Genomic DNA, 23175 nt, shown 5'->3' with positions numbered 1-23175 from the left:
AATCCAGCTTCTTAGGGAAAGAAGGCAGTGTCTTACGTAAAGGAAAAAATAAAGAGAGGGAAAAAAAGGCCTTAAAAAAATCAGGAAAAAGATAGTGGGTTTCTTTTCATTCTCGTGCAGTTACTCAGCAACACATTAAATCTTCCATCTAATAAGGAAAAGTGGTACAGGCCACTAAGAACATAAAGCCAAGTGCTCAGAAACATTTCTCAGTTTTCTTCTGTTCTCACTGACTAATCTACACACACTCCCTTCTGTAGCACTGAAGCAGTCCAACACACTAAATTATATCCCCCCCCCCTCCTAATATCACTGTGAGATTCCCAAGATATCTTTGGATTTTAGGGATGGGGAGCAAGGTGCTACAGTTTTACACATTCGTGTTGGTGCCAGTCAGCAATGCTTACCATTCCTTCCATCCCATGTGGCAAGAGCAGAACAATCCCGTTGTGACGAACCCACTTAGCCTGGCCTGAGCTGATGAACTGGTCTATGATACACTGGGCTGTGTTGTGAAAGTCGCCAAACTGGGCCTCCCAGCACACCAGGGCGTTGGGACTTGCCATAGCAAAGCCAAGTTCAAAACCTAAACAAACAGGTAGAAGAAAAAGAAACAGACTTGCTGAGAATTCTGTTCATTTCTCATAAAAAAATAAATTAAAAAGAAAAATAACATGATTAAGAGCATGACTCAAACTTGTTTTTTAGCCCTGTTGTAAATCATGCAGTTTTCAGTAGTACCATTTTCATTAGAAAGATTAGCAAATAACCTTTTCACAATACTGACTCTAGTCCTTCAAACTCTTGCTCAAACATCTGAAAATCATAAGAGTTTCAAATGAACAGTTAAACCCCCCTTTTCAGCTCAGACTTTTGTGTGAGATTTTTGAGAGCTCACTGAGTACTGTTTCTTGTAAAAACACACTTAAAATCCAGGACCAGTTCAAAAAGCTATTTGCTCATTTTCTGACTTGCACAGCCCTGCACAACACCGTTGATCCCCCCCCGCAGACACTGAATAGCATTATTGGTGACATCAGTCTTCAGTCCATAGGCAGGACCATAGTCTTCAGACCTTTAAATAAGCTTGAACATTACAGGTGCATGAGACACACCTCTCCTTTAAATAAGCTTGAACATTACAGGTGCATGAGACATACCTCTGGAACATCTGTCTTTGGCAAACTGTCATTTCTTTGTCAGGGTTAAGGATCTCTGCCTTAGTGACAGAGAGCAGACCAGAAATGCTCTTCATGGCAAGAACATCACTACTTCAGCTAATGAAGATAAAAAGGCGTAAGCTTATCTCTCTCCAGTCCGTGTCTAACATCTCAAACCCAGTTCCAGGGAGTATATAGTAGCAAGAGATTCCCCTAAACTCATGCTGTTTGAACTGTAAGTTCAAATGATTCCTTACAAAACAGAAGGACCACGCATTTCCACTGACTCCAACACATCAGGTTAACACAGCAGGACAAATTTACAGACAGCAGGCTGGTTGACAGCAGTGCAGGTATTCTGCACAGAGCAGGCCAGGCAGCTTGTTGTCTGCTCTTAAAACTTGTCAAAGCTCCAAGCATAACTGAAGTCTCTCAACAGGCTCCCTGGATATCACTTAAGGGCAGAAAAATATTATTTCTTTCACTGAGAGATCTTTAGCAGTACAATAAAGCCCCAGCTTCACAGCAGGATTTGGAGAGACGAGTAGCAAAAAGAGAGAAACGAAAAGCAAACTGCTATATCACAACATAAGCTAGCACTGTAATTGATGCCTAGCAGCTCTACTAAGGCAAAAGAACAGAAAACTACAAGGGTGCTTGCATGTGCTGCATGGCTTTTGTTATGCACCTTTAAACAAAGCAGAATTTCATGGTAAGTTAGACCATGAAAACCTAGCTACATCTAATGCACTTGTACCAATTTAATGACTATGCTTAAATTTTAGGTATTTTTCCATACCATGTTCCACAGTGACCAGCTAAACGTGTTTGCTAAAAACATGTATGTAACCTCTGCTCATGTTCTCCCTTGTTACTTCCACACAGCTGAGTCTGGAGTGCTGATCTAGTATCTGTACTCATGTTATACAGCTATAGTTTTTAATAACCAAAAAAGTTTAAGCTCACACAGGCCACCTGCGTAGCGCTACTCTACATATAAAAGTTCTGACTGAGGGAAGACTGATTCAATACACACAGAGAATAAATATTTGATGGCTAAATATGCTTTATGTTGAGGTTTGTAAGCTCTGCACAAAATCGAAAGATCTGTTTTCAAATACAGAATTGTAACAGGGGAATACTCTCACTGAACGTTACGCCAGCAAAGTAACTGGCTTTGCTGTTCTAAAATTTTTATTTAAAAACCTAAGATAATGAGTTGTAACTCTTTCCTGAGTAACTGCAACATTCTCAGAAATGTGATAATGAGCTAACAGACCAATGAGGATTTCCTATCTTTGTAAAACAACTTTAAGATGATATTACATAATTAGGTCACAGAGAGAGAGTCCCATCCCACTAAGGCTGATCTATACTGAACTCCTCTGCTTTGCATTTATGCTATTTACAAGCCACTGTCATTTCCATTTTTGCCTGATTCCACCTTCTTTCTTTTCCTCCGTTTCCTTACTGTCACACTGTAAATGACACAAATGCTATTCTACGATACAGGCTTGATAGCAAAACCAGCTAAGGCAAAAACAAATGCACTTTCAGGTAACAATGTTTCTGTATTGCTGAATTTGCCCCACTGGCCTCTAAACCCCAAAACAGTCACAAGAGTAGTGTACACTTCATTAAGACAGAAATGGGCCAAGACAGAAATTTTGGATGCAGAGTGAAACTCCTTCATATCTGAGAGCATGGCACACTTGTCCTGATACTAGGTATTAGCTTGGGTTTTCCTCCCCCCCCCCCCCCCCCCCCCCGCTTTTTTTTTTTTTTTAAACTTGCAGACAATCTCAGGAGTACTGGACAAGAGTATCACAACGCGCTCTGTAAAACCTTATACTATGCATAATATTTCCTATACTCAAATGTGGCTATGAGTCCAAATCCAATCACAAGTCAGGTACCTAATAAGCCTTCTACATACTCTGTACTAGTAAAATCCATCAGAAACTGCTTTGTGACCAGCAGTATTTAGTAAACTAGAGTAACGTATTGGGAATCCATGAAAAAACAGTCATTGGAACTATACTTTCTGATTCTGATCAGCCCCATTACACAACTCTTCTAATCAGAAAAGTTTCAGGAACTCTGAAAAACCTCAAAACTCCTGGCAGAGAAGAGCTTAGCATCTCAATATTCTCCACACACAGTAGGCTGCTGCTTCAAACTCACCAGAGAGTGATAGCTGACATGTCTCATATACTTGTCATTTGTGATTTATACCCTGGTGACCAGAGGCTGCAGTCCCTCTAATAGAGCTTCTCTTCAGGGAATTCAGTGCATAAGGGAATTACTTCAAAGAGAACTATAAAACCAAGAAAGTCCGCAAGCAATAAGAGATTTTATTGCTACTAAACTACCTTTAAGATCACCTGACATACCAAGAATAAGACAAAATATAACAATATATTAAGAGGCTGAAGAGAGCAACGTGTACCACATACAGCACATGAGTTATTTTAAGGTTATCAGTGCCAGCTTATGGACTTACTTACAGAGGAGGATTTTAGGATCAACTCCTGTTCATACTTTTTTTGCCCTTTTCAGCTTTTGCTCAATTTTTACTTTATGTCTGCTTTCAGAGAGATGCTCAGAGCTCTGAGCTAATACTCAGGTCTTCATGTGCTGAGTGCTGCAAACACACACAAGTAGTTCCTTCCCTGAAAGTTTTACTGTCAAATTAAAAAAAAAAAAAAAAAAAAAAAAAGAGGTGAAGGGCAAGCATTTCCACCTCATAAATTTGAGAACTAACGGTCATATAATTAAGGAAAGTTTGAAGTAGCAATGTCTTAAGGAAAACCCACAGGGAAAATAGTGAGGTCTAGGCATGCGTCAGACAAGTCCCTGTGTAACACTAACTACAACAACATCCTTCCAACACATTATATGAAGTTTCTACATGGGTTGTCTACACATGACACAAATTGCTTTAGTTTGACTCACTGACCACAGCTAAATTGGGATTACAGAATCTCTTTCTTCTACCCTAGAGAAAAGTCTCTTCAGACAGCGTCAGTATACAGACTTTCCCGGAAGGTTAGTAGGTAGACAACTTCAGGACAGCTTAACTGCTTGAGAGAAACTGCAGAATGAACTCCAAGCAAAACTGTTTATTTATGGAGACAGCTGCTTTACATCCTGTTTTTCTAGTGTGTCTCCATAGTCTACTCCTTGGTAATTCCAACCTAGTTTTGTTTTGTTTTTTTACTATCTCCATTGCAAGAAATCTTTGAATCGCTTGACTTCTAGAGTGCTGAACTCTAAACAGTCCATCCATGACTCCAGCAGATGCTTATGCTCTCATCAAAAGGAGACCAATAAGTTAAGAGGCCAAGAGGAGACTGGTAAGTTAGAGAGACTGTCTTTCCCCTTTGAGTCACTATGACAGTCCATTTTTCAAAGAGGATGGCTCTTGCTGATCACTCATTTGGTCTGACTCCCTGTACGTGCTTTCTTTTAGAACACAGTTTAAATCTCTACTCTCCTTACTTTCGCGATTCTATTGCTTTTAAACACCATGCAAGCAGTGGAAAAAAAAAATCTATACAACTCCTTCAATGTATGTTCCCAAAGGTATTTGAAAAATAGATTTCCCTAGATAGGCTTGAATCCCATTCTAATTTTACACAAGCATTAAGAGACCATTTCTACTGATTAGGTGACATGGTTGAGAAAATATGCAATATGTTCAAGGCTTATTTGCACATATGCTGCTCTCTATAAGGATGGTATAATCTAGCTTTTGGAGAAGAAAGAACTGAGGTCCTGACCACTTTGAATTACCAATAATCACATAGTCCTTTTCAAAGAGTATGGAGCTTTATGTGGATTTAAAACTTGTTCAAAGCACACATGTAATTCTGTTTTGCATACCAAAAATACCCTTGAAGTTTCACACGGGAAAAAGGGCATAATTTCTCACTTCCTATCTTGTTGCTCACTTTGTGCTATTAACCACCCCAAGGTGATTCTATCCCAGGCTAAGCTGCATTAAAAAGGGTGATCTCAAGACAGGTACCTTCTGCAAGCTTTCTGACAGATATATAACTATTTGGGGAAATATATTCAAGTGCAATCTATACATTTTGATTAATATTTTTAAATTAGCACTACAAAGATTACTGTATCATGGAACACGTCTGTGGAATATCCATCTTTGTTCAATCAGTCTCCAGAACTCATTTTCTACCAGGCAAAGGACTAAGAGAGTACATAACTTTTATTTTATTTTATTTTTTAAACCACCAGCAATTACAGCAATTGCTAGGGAGTCTGCCTAGAATTACTACCCCTACCTGCATGTGGAAAAAAGTGTTTGAGAAGCTGGACCTGAAATACCAAATAAAAAATCTCATGTTATTAATGTAAAGATGTCTAAATAGATGCAAGAGGAGGCAGAGGCAGAGCTTTTCCTGAAAGGGATCTGTTCAGGCACCAGGTCAGTCAAGGTCAGGGAAGGTGATCCAAGCTGGAAAGACTCCGCAGTTCTAGAGATGACACACAAACTGCAGGGGAGCAGGATCCTTCCCAGACCCCTCATGAGGGCTTAACCTCAGACCAGGGTAAAGGGTTAAAAATCTTCAGCAGAGATCTTGCAAACTTTTATTCCTTCTGTCTCCAGAGACCAGAATTGAGCAATGTTGTTTCAGAATGCTGTGCAAAGCTTGTGAGCTTAAATGATTAACTCTTACATCGCTAGAGACTTGGAGAAAATGTTTAAGCCATGGAAAAATCTAGTGCTGAGACAACCTGGCTGCAAGATGTAGCTCTCAAAGAATGAAAGGTGAAGAATTTGCACACCAAATGGGTGGCGGAGAGCCTCCAACCAGTTCCTAAACTCCTTGCAGCCTCTAGGGGCTCAGAACATACCAGGGCCTGGGGGACCATGACCCAACACAGCAGTGCAGTAAACTTCCAAACTGAGGGAAGATAAGAAAGAAAAATAACAAGCACTTGACTAAGGTTGCAAAACTAATGTTTTAATTGTAGGAGTTCATTAAGGTCCCTAGATGACAGGCATAGTAGAAATGTTCATTTCTATTAGTCCAGTTCCTGCTGTGCTCCCTTACTGTTCTTTTGCCACTCTGGCAGAGAAGGAGGTGTTGTCAAGCAAAGTGACAGCTTACACAGCACATCATGCTGTATTTTTATCCACAGCGCTTTGCATGACTGTTGTAAGAACTATAGCTTTCACTCAACATAAGTAAGGTTACAGCTCAATTGAATATGATTTCTAAGTGACTTAAGGCACGAATGTTAAATAATGGCCATAAATGGCTCATCAGGACAGGGAGATAACGTCAGAATGAGGAAAATTAAGACAGATTTGTGCCATGTTCAATCGAAAAAAATCAAACTGCAGAGATTAACAGAGGGACATGCATCCTTTCACAAACCCAAGTACAGCCCGGGAGAGAGGGAAGTTAACATCTATTTGATGGCTGATTCTATAGAAACAGAAAGACTGATGGCTTCTAGAGCTACATGCATGTGCCATTAAGAACTTGGCCCTTACTACAGTCTGTCCCATTTCCTAATGCAATTTCAGTCAGGTAGTTTCAGCATTTCCTAACTGTAACCTACAAGAAATATATTGTTCTGAATGAGTAGTAACTTTACATATTCCATCCTAAGAGTATGTTGTGAAAAAGCTGAAATCAATACCTGTCTTTTTTCCCTTTGCCTTTCCATTTAAACATCATCTTCACCACCAAAAAGCTGTACTCTAGCTCTCTTGAGGTTCAGGACTTTGCTGAAGTATGTACTAACTCCAAGTCTGTCATGCTTGGAAGTTCCCTGGAAGTTCCCAGTATGGGATGTACAGTCCAAGACCTCTGAAAGCCAGCACTGAATCTGACAGAAAAAAAATTACTCTTCCTGGATGGAGAATCAACACTACATGGTCCTTCTGAGAGCGATACAGAAAGACAGCAGATTCTTTAAAGTATAAAAAAAAAATGCTGAAGAGGCATCACAGAGTGCCTTTAAGATAGTTCTGCTTTTCTTCTCTGTCTTGATCAGCAGGTAAACTAGGGGAAACTTTTCTGCTTACATGACTTCACACAGCAATCATTTACACTCCCAGAGACTCATTTTCAGTAAAAGGGAAGAGTTGTGCATCCACTCCTCTAGCTACAAATAAATCGCAATAGTCTGGATATAGCTAGAAATACTAGACATCGGATATCACAACTGAGACAAGAAAATTAGGGATTGTTAAGTACTCTGATCTGATGCCCCAATACACAAACCTTACTACTTCCTGTATCCAAACATAAGCAATTGCTTGAACTATAAGATAACAGGACTGCCTTTGTTCTGTCTCTAAGGGAAATCGATCTTGTCAGAGTATCATTTTAATGGAGCAGTTACAAGCCAGGTGCTCCTAACCAGCTCAACGATAAACTTGGTGCAAAGCTTACAGCTCTGAATAGGTGCCAGCTCTTGGCTTCTGCACTTTCCAAGCAAATAATCTGTGGTTTTATCATGCAGAGCTGTTCAATCCATTTTTACTTAGCTCTAATTCACAGAAACTAAAGGAATTTCCAAAATGATTCTGAGGTGTTGCATGTTTACACAGCTACAAATTAATTTAATTTTTTCCTTTATCTCCTCTCACCACCCCCCACTCCCAAGTACTTTAGAACACTAATCCAAAATGGTTTCTCTGCAACAGGCTTGTACAATAGAATTAGCATGTAGAGAAAATAAAACTTTGGGTCTTTTCCCCGTTTTCCTACGCTTGAAACATCAGCTCCTTGAACTTCAACAACCACTTTCTCGTCCACATATTAGAAAGGAGACCAGATGATGTTACCAGCCAAACAGATTAAAATTATCATAGGTTCTCTTTGACTAACATTCTTAACTAGAAGAGACATGTTCACACATTGGCTCCTTACCTCATCACTGTTTCTCTCTATGGATACAATATACAAAAAGCAAACATACCAGAGAAAGATGACAAGTAAAAAGCTAGTAAAAGACTTAATTATAAAAATAATTTCCACATAACAACGTGGCATTTTAATTAAAAACAAAAGAAAAAGAAAAAATACTCATCAACTATTTCCATCAATTTAATCTCCTTTACTGTTAGAAAATGTCTCAGACATGAGAGATCTAGAGCTCTTTCTGTATAATTAAAAATATCAATATTGTTAGTTTTGAAGAATCAAATTTGAATTCACTCGAAGGATCAGGTATTACATCGACTTTCACATTTCTACTGCTTGAGCATGTTTACACTGTAAACTTGCTCAGTATAAGAAAAGCCAAGCCAAAACTGTGAGAAATCGTACAAAAATCAGAAACAAAAAATAAGATCATTCTCTCAAATTAAATTCTTGCTCTTTATCTACAGTAAATAATTTTTCTTATGTTTATACACATCTTCTCTTTCACTCTCTCTCCTATTTAGAGATCATATATAAACATTATTTAATAGTTTAAAGAGATACAAAGGAAGTGTCTTAGTTTTGCTTATACCAATTCTTCCACAGAACTAACAAAAATATCCCAAAATCTCAGCTCTTCAGCCCATGCTCCAACTATACAGTTCTGTACCATTTAAATTTTATTATTAGCAATAGGCAATATGGATCATATATACAACTGATGACACGTTCAAATATTTCTGGAATCTTCAGGCAAGCAGTTCACAATTACCACCTTTATCTATCATGTTTCATTTTTTTCCTCCTCATACTAGCTATGAAATGGATATAACTCTTCATTATTTACCTAAAGGATCAATAACATTCTTGATAAATTCTTAGATGCATTTGTTTTGTGTTCCACATTCCGTTTGCCACCCTCAGCACGTCAGAGTGAGGTTATCCATTCACTGCTGCTGAACATAAAATGTCTGTCCAGTTCCAAAAACATAATTCACAATGATAAATGCTACAAATAACACGGATTTGTGTTCTTGAAATAGTACATTCAGACTAGCACTCAGTTCATATAAGGCTAGGATATCTTTTTATATCTCTATTCCAGAGCGTCACTGATTTTGCTGACAGTTCCTCCCCTTTTGCCAAAGCATTAGCTGTGTGTTCTGGCATTGCCAGTATCAGCTACAACAAATTCTTTCAACTGAATCTCACAGTCATAAAATGTGGAGATGCCTGTTTAAGAGATGCCAGCATCTGAACAGGACAGCTTTGATGTCAGTTTCACATATAACTGTTCCACAGCTTTCTTCTATGTTCTCTTTCTTGCTGAGCTCTGTCTCTGCTATGCCTAACTTGACCTCCAAAATTCAAGTATTATGTCATTACTATGTAATTTGCTGCTGAACACTAATAAGATCAATGCCGGCATATTCTGTAACTTTTCTACTGAAAGCTACTTAACTCTCCCAGATCACAGTTTTCAGTATAGGCAGGTTCTAAGCAGCCTAAACAAAGAGGGATGCCATTGGGAGAGTGCAAAAAAGTAAGTTTTGCCCTACAAGCACAATAAAACCTGTGCAGATTCATATGCTGGATACTATAGGCAACACATTCAAAAATTTAAGAACAATTGAAGTTTTCCACTCTCATTTTTAATTTATGCTAAAATGTTAAAAACAACATATAGGTTAAAAACAAGACCAATCATAGCACACTATAGAAAAATAGAAATTGGTTTAAAGTTTATATTACAACAATTTTTAAAAATCCTTCAAGATAAGAAAACAAAGCACAAATCTTATAATGACCGTGGTAAATCTACTGAATGTCTTGATTAGACTACTTTTTTCAGGGGTGGATCAGTTTAAGCATTTTGATTGTATTTTAAGCCACCGTTCTGCACTTCCTGGCTTCCAACTGATACAAAACTGTTATGAAAGCAATAATATCAAAATACAATACAGGCAGAGTTTGTTTATTTTTAAATGCAACTAGAAGAAAGATGCATATATTCTGGTTTGAGGCTTGGCAAACTCAAGTAACAAACCAGAACTCTGTAGGCCAGGAAGCTCAACCACATTAAAGCAAAATCTGAAAAACTTCCTCCTATCAATTCTTCTCGCCACCAATTCCTACATCTTGTTTGAGGCCTATTAAACCATAATCAAATCTCTTAGATAGTTATCCCCAGACATACCTAAGACGCCATATTCCGAAAGGGAGCTGTTGCACACAGTATAGGGGGCCTGCTGCTCCCAGAGGTGATTCATGGGAACGCATGTCCTCTTGTCAACTTCTTGATCGTGAAGCACGTGATGACGATGGCTGCAAATAGTTGTTGAAAGAAATCTATCAGCTAAGAATAACCTTGGGCTTCAACAGAGCCATTTTAAAAGATAAACCATCAAAGCTACAGTCTAGAAAGAATGAAAGCAACAAAGTTACCTCTGGTATACAAAACACTGTGGTTGGCTGAAACATACAGATACTATCATACCCTTAATACAATTGCTACACTCTAAGGACATTCACATACTATCCTGCCTTGTTCTCACACACTCACAAAACTTGAAAATACATCATTACTTGAATTCAGGTAGGGGGGATGGGGGGAGTAATGGCTATAAAATATTTTAGAACTTATAAAGTCAAATTTCAGAAGCTTAAATTGTTATTAAAACCATTTCACTGTGCCTCCCTGGCAAATTCTATTATTCTTAAGACAATGTTTGTCTTTTATGCAAAAAGATCTGTCTAAGGAGCTTCTCTCAGCACCAATACTGAAGCAGTTGCATCCCCCTTCCTGCCATTTCCATTCATACCATTTACAGCTCTCTAGCCCACCATTAATCAGCATTAGAATGGTGCACCAAGGAACACTATCAAAACAGAGATGGCTGAAGTAATTACTGTAATCCATTAACTCTCTGAGCAGACTAACTGAGTGAATCACACCAATATGTCCAGCTTTACAACTGCTAACATAAGGACAGCTATTATGCTGGTAACAACTACTGTGTGTTGTATAGCTGCCAACACTGAACTGAAGACCGAATCTTTCTGTATTTCCATTTGGTGTAATGAATGCTAGCAAAAGAGCTCTGAAATCTATTTAGAAGTCAACAATATAAGACCAGGAAAAGACAGAACCCTTGAAAAACAGCCCAGGGAGGTAGGCAGAAAGGGGAAAACATGTACATGAAGACCAGCTGTAAGGCAGAAATTATTTTTCATACTATCATTTTATTTTTGGCATTCAACCAAAGATAAAAGGCCTAAACAGATGGTAAGCTTCTCGAGCTTCAGTTATGAACCACCAACAAAAGGTGGTTATGGTGAGCATGGATGGACAGCCAGAATTATACCACCATGCAAGTCAGATTTTGCTGCTGCACAGTTGTCAGGTTTACTGACGTGAAACTAGTACAGAATCAAGTCTGTCTCCCCCTTTCCCTCCCTTCTCCAAAGTGTGGCTCCAAGATGAGAAAGGGGCAAGACCTTTTACCTGCAGCATTATCTGGCTTCCTTGTATTAATAATGTTAAGTGGGGTAATGAAATGGGAAGAAAGCAAGCCATTACATTTAATACTCTTCAGATGGGAGAAGTAGCTTATACTACAATATTCTGGATTCCACAGGATAAAGGCTCTGGAGTGAGAAGACAGAGGTTGTGTGATCTAGACAGCATCCTAGGGCTTGCTGGAGGAGACTCTTCAGGCTAGCACTATTATATCCTCACTCAACTTGCAATGAGTTAATCTCACTACATACTGAGATTATTTGAATCTTGACAGAAGGTATTGTGTTATAGCTGGCACTTCAGAAACTCCAAAATAGTGAGAGCACTCCCATAATGTTGTTTTCATTACAGCAGCACAGTATCTCCATTTCTCCCCAAATAATAGCTGATGCTGCTTCTTCAATTAGACCTAGGTATTTGAGATTTTATGTACTTCAAAGATTTCTGGGGGCTGAGAAAGCATCTTTTCAATACACAGTTTGAGAGAGGATACGATGACATATACCTCCCACGTGCTTGCAAGTGTTTTCTCCCCAGAAACAATGCACAGGCATTTGCAAGTGTCTTCAACCGTTAGGGGAGTCGCTCACATTTATTATAAATGGCAGAGAAATCCAACCACAACTAAAAAAAGAGCAGCTCTATTTAAAATTGCAGCATATCTTAGAGGTGGTTGTACCATGAGTTAACAGTTCCATCTATCCTCTGATAAAATGAGTCTGAATACGGTATTACAGTTTAAGCCTTCTTCATTTCTACAGTGTTCTCTTCTGTTTAACAGGATAGTGTAATATTCTCTGACTTACCCAGGTCTGAGACTTTTTTTTTTTTTAACCTCATCCTTTACTGCTCTACTGCCCTACCACAACCATAATTAAAATTCATATTCATATTGTAATCTAGCATTTGGTATATTCCCCTAAGTGGCAAGCAAATTCAAAACCCAACAGTAAAGCAGAAACAGGTTACTATAAATGAAACATCTACAGGACTGGCTTCAGTTCCCAATTTCACAAGCATTTTTACTCCTTTCCTAAAAGACTGAATGATAGAATCCAGATGGCGCAGGAATCCTTAGCTAATCTTTGCCAGTCTAAATAGTTTTATTTTTTTGTAGCAAAAAACCTAGTAGTAAAGGTTTTTTGTTTTCCCTCTGTTGCTGTGTACACAACAATTATTTTCCTCTTGGACATACATCAAGAAAATCTGGCCGATAGTTCTGGAAAACTCTCTTCCATGTGTTACAGAATCAGTATTCTCACAGCAAGTCTATATGAGAGTGTTGGACATGACTAAGCACTCACTTGAAATAGGTAGTTAGGTTGCTGAACAACAAACATGTGTGTTCCTCTCCCAGGAGGTGCCCACCACTTTACAAGACCCATATTCTTGAAATCAAGGAGGATGAGAAATCTGGGAGAGATCTCCTGATTCTCACTTTTGTGTTAAGCTCTTGCCTGAATCATTTTGTTAAACTGCCATTAGAATGGGAGCGAAAAGAAGAAAGCCTGAAAGATCGGATACCAAATGAAGTTCAGCACAGAAACAGAGAGCTGCACCACAGAAGGCAGGCACCAGTGCTCATCATTCTCTCTTCCGCAAGCATTCCCAATGAAGCATAGGGCAGCTGCTACTCCATCCACCCCCAGCAATGGGTTTTGCATCAAAGAGTTCAGTTAAATACATCATTAAGATTTTACTCCATTGAGAATCAGGTAGGGAAAAGCAGCAGCACCATTTATATTTTACCAAGTGATCAGATTCTGTGTTCATTCATGCTCCATGGTCATTAAGAGTCTCGGTACGAAAGATCTTGTTTCACTTAAAGAGCCTTGCCAATTGGCAATACATTTGTTTCAAAGGATACTACAGTTTGAAGCAGCTGCCACTTGAATATTATTTAAAGACTTCAGAATCTGCAGCAGTAAAACCCCTCATCTTCCTCCTCAGTAATTAGATGGCTTGCAGCTTATTTTTTACTCAAAAAGCAGAAAAAAAAATCATTTCTGCTTTTCCATAAGAGAAGGAAGAAAATATCTAAGAATATTTATTCTTCCTTAAATGTGATTCTTTGAAATGTTCTCTCTACAGATAAGCAAGAGATTGGATTCTTCTTGACCACCAGTGCCTATTACATTCATATTGATGCCAAATAGCCTCAAATTCCCGTTCCCCTCAAAAGACCATACTGTTTAAAAACATGCTAAAATGTTTAAGTATAGGCCAGCATTTAACAGTTATTTTAGTACTCACCTAAAAGTACCCCTTTCCACATCCTGTCCACTTAGTCGAACGTGGATCCCTTCTTTCAGAAAAGAGCCAAAAGCCATGTATTCTGCTAAGGCCCAATCAACAACCCTGTTCTTGGTCATTTCCAGGCGGGCTCTCAAAATCCGAGAGAGTCCTATATTGGAATAAAGATCAGAAATCAGTGAAGGACACTCCACATTCACAGCACGTTCACCTTTGTCCCCACTGGATACAACATACTAGAACAGGAAAACCCACCAAGTTTGAATTGCTACTTTTAGTTGCTGATCCACTGTCTTTATCAAAGGCAGAACAGCTGCAGCAAAGTTAAGCAAATCCTAATACATTCTACAAATTGTTTTTCTAGACCTGAACTGCAAGTAAAGTAAAATAACTTCTTTCCCAGGCAAAGGGATATTGCATATTGTTCATACCTTGTTTTAGCAAAAGAAAGTAAGATTGGCTGTGTCAGAAACTACTGAGGACAATTAAGACTCATGGTCCAATATTTCTCTCTACATATTAATTTCAAATTTCTACTCCCAAATAATATTTTGTAAAAGACTGAAAACAAGTCAGGTACTGTGTTAGGCGTTTTTTTCTTCTCTTCTTCTCTTCCCCTCTCCTTCTCACCCTCCCTCCTTCTACCTCTCTCATTTTTTCTTGACACTTGTCATATTGGACTTCTGGAGAAATCACAAAGAGAGGAACGGACAGAATTAATCAATCAATAGCATTAGGATCAAGCAATCCACAAACAGGAAGTTACAGCAACTGCCAGTGGATTTTTGGTTGACAAGCAACAGCTGTTTTTTGGTTTGCTTGTTTGTTTGTTTTACAGAGAAGATTTTGTAGCTTGATGAACCAAAACAACTTGCAACAATGTGGCTTTTAAAGGGAATAAAAAAAAATTTTCGAAGCTGCACACATTTCAAGGTGCATCCAGCTTTTGAGGCTATAAGCCCAGTGAATTCAGTGTCATTTGACATCACCTTTCCACATCTGCATGGATGCTTTTGGTAAGCTGTTCTATTTGTTATTTTCCCCTTTTCCCCTGTGTTATCTTCCCCATCTTTGCAAAAATCACCATGCTTCCATTTCACAAAAAATTATTATCTCATCAAAGTTGTTTCATTTTAAATAAGAAAATCTTGACAATTGACTTGTTTAGAATATACTACACACTTTATTTAAAAAATCAGCTTCTAATTATTTGTTGAAAGGGAGATATTAAGCTGTTTTGTTCTAGTGGAAGGACACAAAGTACTTCAGAGGTGCTCTTCCCATACTAATTCCTGCCAGTTTTTCTCATGTGGCCTTTTAAATGACATAACAGTCTAGCACACCACAGTGAGAACTACTGCCCAGGAGGAATGCTTTCCACTCAAGAAACAAAAATCTATCTTATATACTGGCAAGTGTTACTTAGTGTCAAGGGTTAATCAAATTACTAATGAGAGACTGTCTTACCTTTCTAATCAGAATGTGTAATATTAAATTTTATTGGCTGACTGTAATTTCAAACTTAATGTCACAACAAATTGCACAAATGCGTAGAAGAGTTTTAAAGTTAATCTATTCATCGTATCTGTTCAATAAGATTGCAAATGGTAATTAGGAATGCCCTTTCATCATTACTTGTAACACTGTTTAATTGACCCAAAGGAACACAGACATATATATACCAGACACATTTTATTCCTTGATTGATGACTGCAGAGAAAAAAGATTATCTAGAGATATTACCCAGGGAAAAAAACAAAACAAAACAAAAAAACCCCACACCACTCTTTCCACAGATCCTAAGTAAATTTCCTACAAGTCAGTAAAAGCACAGATATGTCTAAATAAAGTGGCTCCATCTTTCCCCATGGAACAAGTATATTATTGCTCCCTGTAAGGCTGCTAGACTCCAACCAGTAAAAGAATTAAATCAGAACTTTGACCCAATGCTAGACACTCCCTACTGAGACATGCACATTTAATTTTTTACTGCAACAGAAGCTAGATTCAGAATTGAATCTCTTTAGACCAAAAGCTAAGAATTTTTGAGAAAATGCTAGATTTGTGTTACCACCAACAGTAAATGTCTACACTGAAAGAAAAACTAGGCTCAAATTTACTCACGCAGAGCCTACTCTACTGTACTAAAATTAGGCTCACTGCATATTAGCAGGGTTGCCTGGTTTGAAAAGACTAAGCTAGATCCCCGAGTAGAAAGTTACAAGAGAAGAACAAGAAAAGTGTCTTAAATGGACCCCAAATTACCACCAGTTTCAACATTAAAAAACACCATTAGTAATAGTGCTTCATGAGATGGGTGCCTTACCTCCCAGCAAGTCCCATGAATGTGCTGCATAGGGGCAGCATATTACACAAAGACTGGAAGAATGAAAGGATGTATTAACCTAATGTTACAAAGAGACTATAACCTCCCTCAGAGAGAAAAAAAAAAAACCACCCTATTTTAACAAGGTATAGAACAGAAGTGGTATGATATTCAAAGAATATTCAACTGAGAACAAGCAGGAGGACCCTATCTGCCACATTCTCTTTGCCCATAGGATGGAAGAGGTAAAATTAAAAGAAATCACTACCACTTTCCCCTTTGGGAAATGGCCCATCAGCAACTCATGTGCAGAAATACAAAACCTGAGTAAGAAATGTAGCCACTGAAAGAAACAAGGACTCCAGCTGACCTGCATGTATTTTGAAGTCCTTGACCGGCACTGAACTAGCTACATTGCCAATGTGAGTCAGAAGATCTTCTGAAATGCCAGTTGGGGGACAAGACATGCTCTTGGGTTCTCCATCCACATTAAAGAATCCTGAAAGTAAAAGGTTTGGTGAGATGTTCTAGGACTGATTAAGAGATTTCTACACTATCTGCAATTTATTTTAAAACCCACAGCTCTTTAAGACATTCTAAGCAGCACCCTAACCTAATTCTTCACCTTTCAGAAGAGAGGCACAATTATTTCCATTGTCTGCATGACAACAGTACTTGATCTCACAGGCACACAATGATCTGTTTTGTTTCTACTTTCACTCCCTGTGAATGAAGTCAAAGTGTGTGGGCAGAGGCAGCCAGTAAAAGGCAAATGGCACCTCACTCCCTCCAAAAAATGAGTACGAGACATTTTCCTTCTTCCTGAAGGAATAAAGATAAATAACATTATAGGTAAAACACTTCTCTGCTAGACTGAAAAGTCGGCTTTTAAAAAGTCACATCTTTCTTTCAAGATTTTCTAAAAAACGCACCTCTTTCAAGATGAATTGGAAAATATTTACTGCTAACATAGGCAAACCATAGGTCACATGCTTTATTTCAAAGGAATGCTGCCTGATAAAAATAGTAGAGTCCTAGAATATGGACTCAAAATGAAAACACGGTAACTTTAACACTAGAATATATGAAAGGACACTTCTTACCAGGCCAAGGTGAATCAAGCCAGTGCTTAATATGTAGAATCTTATTATCCTTGGATCTAGTATATGCTTCTTCACATATTCTGTCATACTTTGCAATTTCTTCCTGTAGGAAAAAAACTTTCCTTTTAAAACAGATCTAACCAGTTTAATACAGGCACCAGACTCTGCACATTTCATCTTTCTGGAATATTTCAAGTGACCTCTGAACTCAGTTGAATTATTTCAAGAAAATAACATGGTTAAATGATTTTTCTTGCTTTAAATGTACACAGCAAGCTGTTGGATACAACTGCCACTTCTGGTTGATCAATAAGAAACCACAACTATATGAGCATTCACATACTCTCTTACTGCTGAATCAAGATTCTAGGGATGAAGAACAGCTACCATATTCTTCCAATATTCAGATCTCAACACTTTTTAAAAATCTCAAAACTGAAGTAAACTTTTTTCTGTGTATATTACATCTATATTCTTAATCTCAGTACTTCGCAGCACTTTCGGTCCTTTTCTTTCAACAATATGCATGTACATTCATGTGGAATTCATTCCTCATTAGGTTATAAAGCAAGGAGTAAAGTTACAAAAATTATTGAAGTAGTACCTCCAAGGAGGTGAGCTTTAAAACTTTCTATTTTACACAAAAATCAAACCTGAATTTAATCAGAAAGTGTCAAAGAGGAAAGACACAATAACAGTAATGAAAAAAGGTTGTTAAGCAGACAGCATGTAATGACACAGTTATTTCTTCCTGCAAACAGTTTCATAAGTAGCCTTTAACTCTGTTGATATATTGTACCTCAAACTCCTGTAGCGTTACGGTCCCATCTGCAATCAGTTTGTCAGCATACTTCTTCAGCACTGGCACCTGCTTATGAATCTGCTTGTACATTAGAGGCTGGGTGAACATTGGTTCATCCATTTCATTGTGCCCTCTCCTACGGTAACAAACCTACAAAGAAAAAGATTGTTTCTGTTGGTAAGGAAAGATGCCAAATGAAATCTTTCAATTTCATGATTTTACAGAGATTTAAAAGGTTTACGGTACAGAAACGTTTATGAATTCTTGTAAGGTTTTTGTTTTTTTAAATGAAGAACATATACTTCTTGACTGGGTCTTCTAAGCCACAAAAAATGAGAGAGAGAGTAGTATACAATACAGAGTGAAGAATTAGGAAACGCAAGACTTACCAAGTCAACAACGACATCTTTATTGAATGTGTTTCGCCATTCTGCAGCTACGCTGCACACATACATCACTGCTTCAGGGTCATCAGCATTCACATGAAAAATAGGAGCATTTACCACACGAGCAACATCAGTAGGGTATGGAGACGAACGAGCCATTCGGGGGTCTGTGGTGAAGCCAATCTAAAAACCCCAGAAATTACATTAAAATGATGTGGGCATCTCCCTCTACTTTGCTTTGAATGCTTGAGGTTTCCATTTAATAGTCATTTACATGGCAGTAGTCTGAGCTTTTCATTTTGGCAGCTATATGAGCTTCCTTTGTTTTGTTTTGGTTTTTTTTTAAAGCTTCCTTAAAAACAAACAAAGCAAATCAAATCCAATTAAGTGTTACCAACCGAACAAAATAAATAAATGTAAGTGATACAATATTATCCACTCAGAGTTGCTATATACTGTGACGATTTTCAGGAAAATCCTAACCATTCTAATAAACAGAGGAGACAGCATATCCAGCTAATAAAAAACACGAACAAAAAAAGAAATATACTAGCAACTATTAAGCAGGCAAACTGATTGGGAAATGCTCTACTTCTTACCTGGTTATTGACCACAACATGAATAGTGCCATTTGTGGTGTAAGATGGGAGGTCACTAAGATGAAACGTCTCATAAACCACTCCCTGCCCTGCAAAGGCAGCATCACCATGTAATAATATGGACATAACCTAAGAGGAAGGGTTATATACACATATTAGAAAGCAAAAACTGCAATTCAGGCTCCTCAGGAGGATCTCTTTGCTCTATGTTTCTGTAGTGCTTACAGAATAGAATCATACTTTTATCATAAACCATAGATTTGTCTGCATTCTGCCTGCTTTGTTCAATACTCAAATGAAAGTTATAAACCTACTTCCTGACGTTACACTAGAGGTCAAACACTTTATCTAGTTCAACAGGTGGTATATTCCTTTTGTGGAGGAGGAAAAGACAAAGATTTCTCCACAATACAAAACTCTTGGTAAACCACTTCTATTAAAAATACTATAAAACCACGTCATTAAACCATTTTTACCTTTTTTCCTGCCGTATCTCCTCGATAAAACTGTTCTGCTTTAGTCTTCCCCTGCACAACAGGATCCACTGCTTCCAAATGAGAAGGGTTAGCCATCAGGGACAGAGTGATTTTCTTATTTGTTGCTCGGTTGATCCTCTCGTGGTACATTCCCAGATGATATTTTACATCCCCAGATCCCTAACATGCAAGAAGTGGTCAAGGTTCAGGCACGTCATTCATACAAACTGCTTCCAATTCAGTATGTCTAAAATTTATCCTTCATTCTGAAAAAATCCATCTATAGCTAGTTATGCATCAGTGTGCACTGTAGGTTTGGCAGTGTAACCTCACATTTGAGCCCTGTTCCTATTTTATTATCTCAGTGTCACTATCCAATATCTGATTAATATTTACAGAATATTGACAACTCATTGCATTTATATGAAACAAAGACAGACAGCTGGGAGTATGTACTCAGTCAAATGACCTGGAACTTACAGGCCTACCATCATTTTTCAGACTTTACAAATGAGACACTTCCTGCAAGTTAGAGGTCAGGCATAGTCTTTAAACCCTCTATCAAATTTCATCAAATCATATCCCTCAAACTAGAAAACAAGATGATGCTTTTCAGCAGATGATAATGCTATTGTGATAATGACCATGACCAAAAATGACTAAAGACTAAATAACTACTTTGAACATTGACTTCTCTGTATAGATAAAATGACGAAGCATCTCACCTCATCAGCTGCTTCAAGTTTGGGATCAAACTGACAGAAGATCTGCTCCAGCTCTTTTCGGATGACATTAGCCAATACGTTCAGTCTACCTCTAAGAAAAATTCAAACACAGTTATGGCTCAAACATGGCAATCAACAGCGTTGCTAGCGTAAAACTTATAAAACTGGCAAGCCATCTATTCGAGAAATTTGCAGTTAAGAAGTTCACTTTAAACTTTTAAAATTTAAACCCTTTATTCTCCCCCGTTCTCCCTCCCACTGCAAAGTTCCTCTAATGCATTCCCACTAACACCCTATAACACCTAATTATCCAAATGTGAGCAATAAATTTTATAGCTAACTAGCAGTTGTAACATGACAACATTAATAATTAATACAGACTGCGTAAGTAAGTGTGATACTATCTCATCCTCCTTCCTCAGTTCTAGACTCCATGCAATGGGGTAAATAACATAGCTGTTGCCACATCTGCTTGCTACTTCAAAGCACATTGAAGTGAATTTCACTAGTGTTCACCTGTGAAGCCTTTAACCTCTCATTGACAAATATCTTTGTTACTGTTCTATGTTCCTGTTACTCACTATAACTGACTTTTCCCTCCCTAGCTTCTCCAATACTGACTTTGTTAATAACATTCTACAATCCAAAACCTGTCTTAAGACACTGAGTCCATTTGTTGGGGGTTTCCGCTGACATTACCTATGAGGCATCCCCATTATAACATATTCAATTCCCATTTCACTGGATTTATCAATGATGGTCTTGAGTGCAGGAATCATTACTTCACATCCCTCCAAACCAAATCGTTTTTCTGAAGACCACTTGCGAGCAAGAAAGTCTTCAAATCTTTGCAAAAAAAAAGAAAAGAAAAGAAAAGAAAAACAAAGAGAGCATTTGTATTAAGAATATATAGCAAATATTTATTACCAAACATCATCTAGCAAATCAAACGGCTTTAGTCTGTTTTCAAGCATCTGCCAACACATATTTCTAGCCTTCTGGAAATAAACCATATGCGGGCGCAGACATGAGAGGGAATTAAGGCTTCCTCCTCCACCTAAGAACTGTTCGCCAGAACTGCCCAGGTTAAACTCTGCTCCTTCTCATGTACACAAAATTTACGTTGATCACTGGGAAGGCAGAGTGACAGCAGAGAAGTCTTCTCTATGGATTGAAGACAACATAGCAGAGAACCTGTATTTTCTGGAAGTAACAATGATCAAATACTGGAAGAAAACAATAAGAGAAAGCACACCTATTTCATAGGCCCTTTTTAATGGGACAGTTCCTCAGACTATGTGATGTAACCGTTGGTACCTTGCCAAGAACAAGGACACTGGAATTTCTGCCTTAGCTACAGCAGGAGAAAGATGTCAATCCTTGACAATTCTATGTTGTTTCATTCTTTAACGCATTTGTGCCAGAGGCAATGTGAGCGGTTAAAAAGTGCCTTTAATGAACACTGAAAGGGTCATTTGTTGTTAAGCCTGGAGATATGGAATGCAAAGGAAAATAAATCTCCATGAACATAACTACTGGTTACATCATCTGTGCAACGTCTAGGCTGATAACATGGCCATAATCTATTAATACTCAGCTTACTCCTCACTTAGGATGCTGACATTTACCTTTTTAGATTGAAGTCCTAAAAGCAATGAATTGAAATGTTGCCAAAAGACAACAATGTCACCCTAGCTCACCCAACAATACCTTTACAAGTCAGGCATTTTAGCAACAAGCCAGATCCTCAACTAAAATAAGCTGCCATAATTCCTCTGAAGTCAGTGGGGCTATACCAGCCTATATAAATTGAAAGGGGGGTTCCCGTTTCAAGCAAGCCCCACAGGGCAAATCAAAGTGGCGACGGCATACACAGTTTTCTCTTTGTAGATGCAAGTTGAGCCAGTGCTGCACAAGCAGAAAGTTCAATAGTTGCGGTGAACTGCCACTAAGCACATAGAATTACAGTATTTCACCATCACATCTCGCAAGTCCATATACCACCGAGTTCACAAGGGCTGCAGGTACTCGGTGCCCAATGAGAAGCAAGTCTTATGCGAGACAGTTGCTTATGGAAGGGAGAAGCCAGAAAGGCTTGACCCTGCACGGGCATAAGAAGATGCCCACATGGATCAGACTACACAAACAGGGTCTAACATTGACATGTTTAGTAATACATACACATAGAAACGTATGGACGTACAATGAGTACTTTATGTGGGGAAGACTTAAAAATGACCTGTTCAATAACCTGTCAGTAAACACCACAAAGGAGGAGAAATTCTACTTTAAAGCTCAGTCTCAGGTACATGAAGTATGTAGTAGTTGGAATTAACATTTTCTGAAAACACAGTTCTCCTGCAAAATGATGTCTATCTGCCTTACAAAGCCACAAATCTCAACAGCACAGACAGTTTTTCCACAAAAAATAGATTTTTCTTTTGATACTTTTCAGAGGGAAAAAACACGTCAAAGGTAGCTGGATAGAAATTTCTGTAAATCCATTTTTGATAGACAGTTAATTTGGCAGAAGATGAGTGCATGGCTCCTTCATGGTACTAGAAACTCCACAACTTTCCACAGCTTAGAGAAGCAGGAGTAATAGCATAAATTTGTGTCTCAAGATAGATGGAGATGCTTCATAGTGAGGGCTTCTTAAACAGACTTACTGAAGTGCCATATTCACTCGACCATTAAGTGCCTTTTTTATTTCTCTCTAAATTAAACTTTTAACTAGACAAATGATCTTGCTATAATATTGGCAAACAAAACACCTAGCAACAATATCTTTGGTATCTCCTATGGGAACTTAATTTTCAACAGTTTTGAACAGAGAAGTTTAACCAAAAGACAGTTTCTTTAAAAATCTCTAACTCGTGTTTACTGACATGCAAAGTGTTTCAGACTGTAGGAATTG

At 38.1% G+C, this 23175-nt stretch overlaps 1 protein-coding gene across 8 annotated transcripts in view; it reads right to left on the bottom strand.

Annotated features, from left to right (window-relative positions):
- OGDHL (oxoglutarate dehydrogenase L) overlaps nt 1-23175 on the bottom strand; it is a 62128-nt gene that overhangs the window by 11997 nt on the left and 26956 nt on the right. For 7 of the 8 annotated variants that reach the window (XM_064513769.1, XM_026116796.2, XM_026116797.2 and 4 more), the window contains 11 exons: nt 20958-21104; nt 20259-20349; nt 19534-19713; nt 19058-19186; nt 18462-18641; nt 18070-18222; nt 17271-17373; nt 16538-16666; nt 13842-13992; nt 10266-10393; nt 408-586 (listed from right to left, as the gene is read on the bottom strand). In XM_064513769.1, coding sequence (XP_064369839.1) covers nt 408-586; nt 10266-10393; nt 13842-13992; nt 16538-16666; nt 17271-17373; nt 18070-18222; nt 18462-18641; nt 19058-19186; nt 19534-19713; nt 20259-20349; nt 20958-21104 — 1570 coding nt within the window. The remainder of the gene's footprint in view (nt 1-407; nt 587-10265; nt 10394-13841; nt 13993-16537; nt 16667-17270; nt 17374-18069; nt 18223-18461; nt 18642-19057; nt 19187-19533; nt 19714-20258; nt 20350-20957; nt 21105-23175) is intronic. The other variant, XM_026116799.2, reaches the window with a different exon arrangement.

Source organism: Dromaius novaehollandiae, chromosome 6 (assembly GCF_036370855.1).
Source record: "Dromaius novaehollandiae isolate bDroNov1 chromosome 6, bDroNov1.hap1, whole genome shotgun sequence".
In the NCBI taxonomy this organism is placed as follows: Eukaryota; Metazoa; Chordata; class Aves; order Casuariiformes; family Dromaiidae; genus Dromaius; species Dromaius novaehollandiae.
This window is presented reverse-complemented; position numbering and strand designations above follow the sequence as displayed.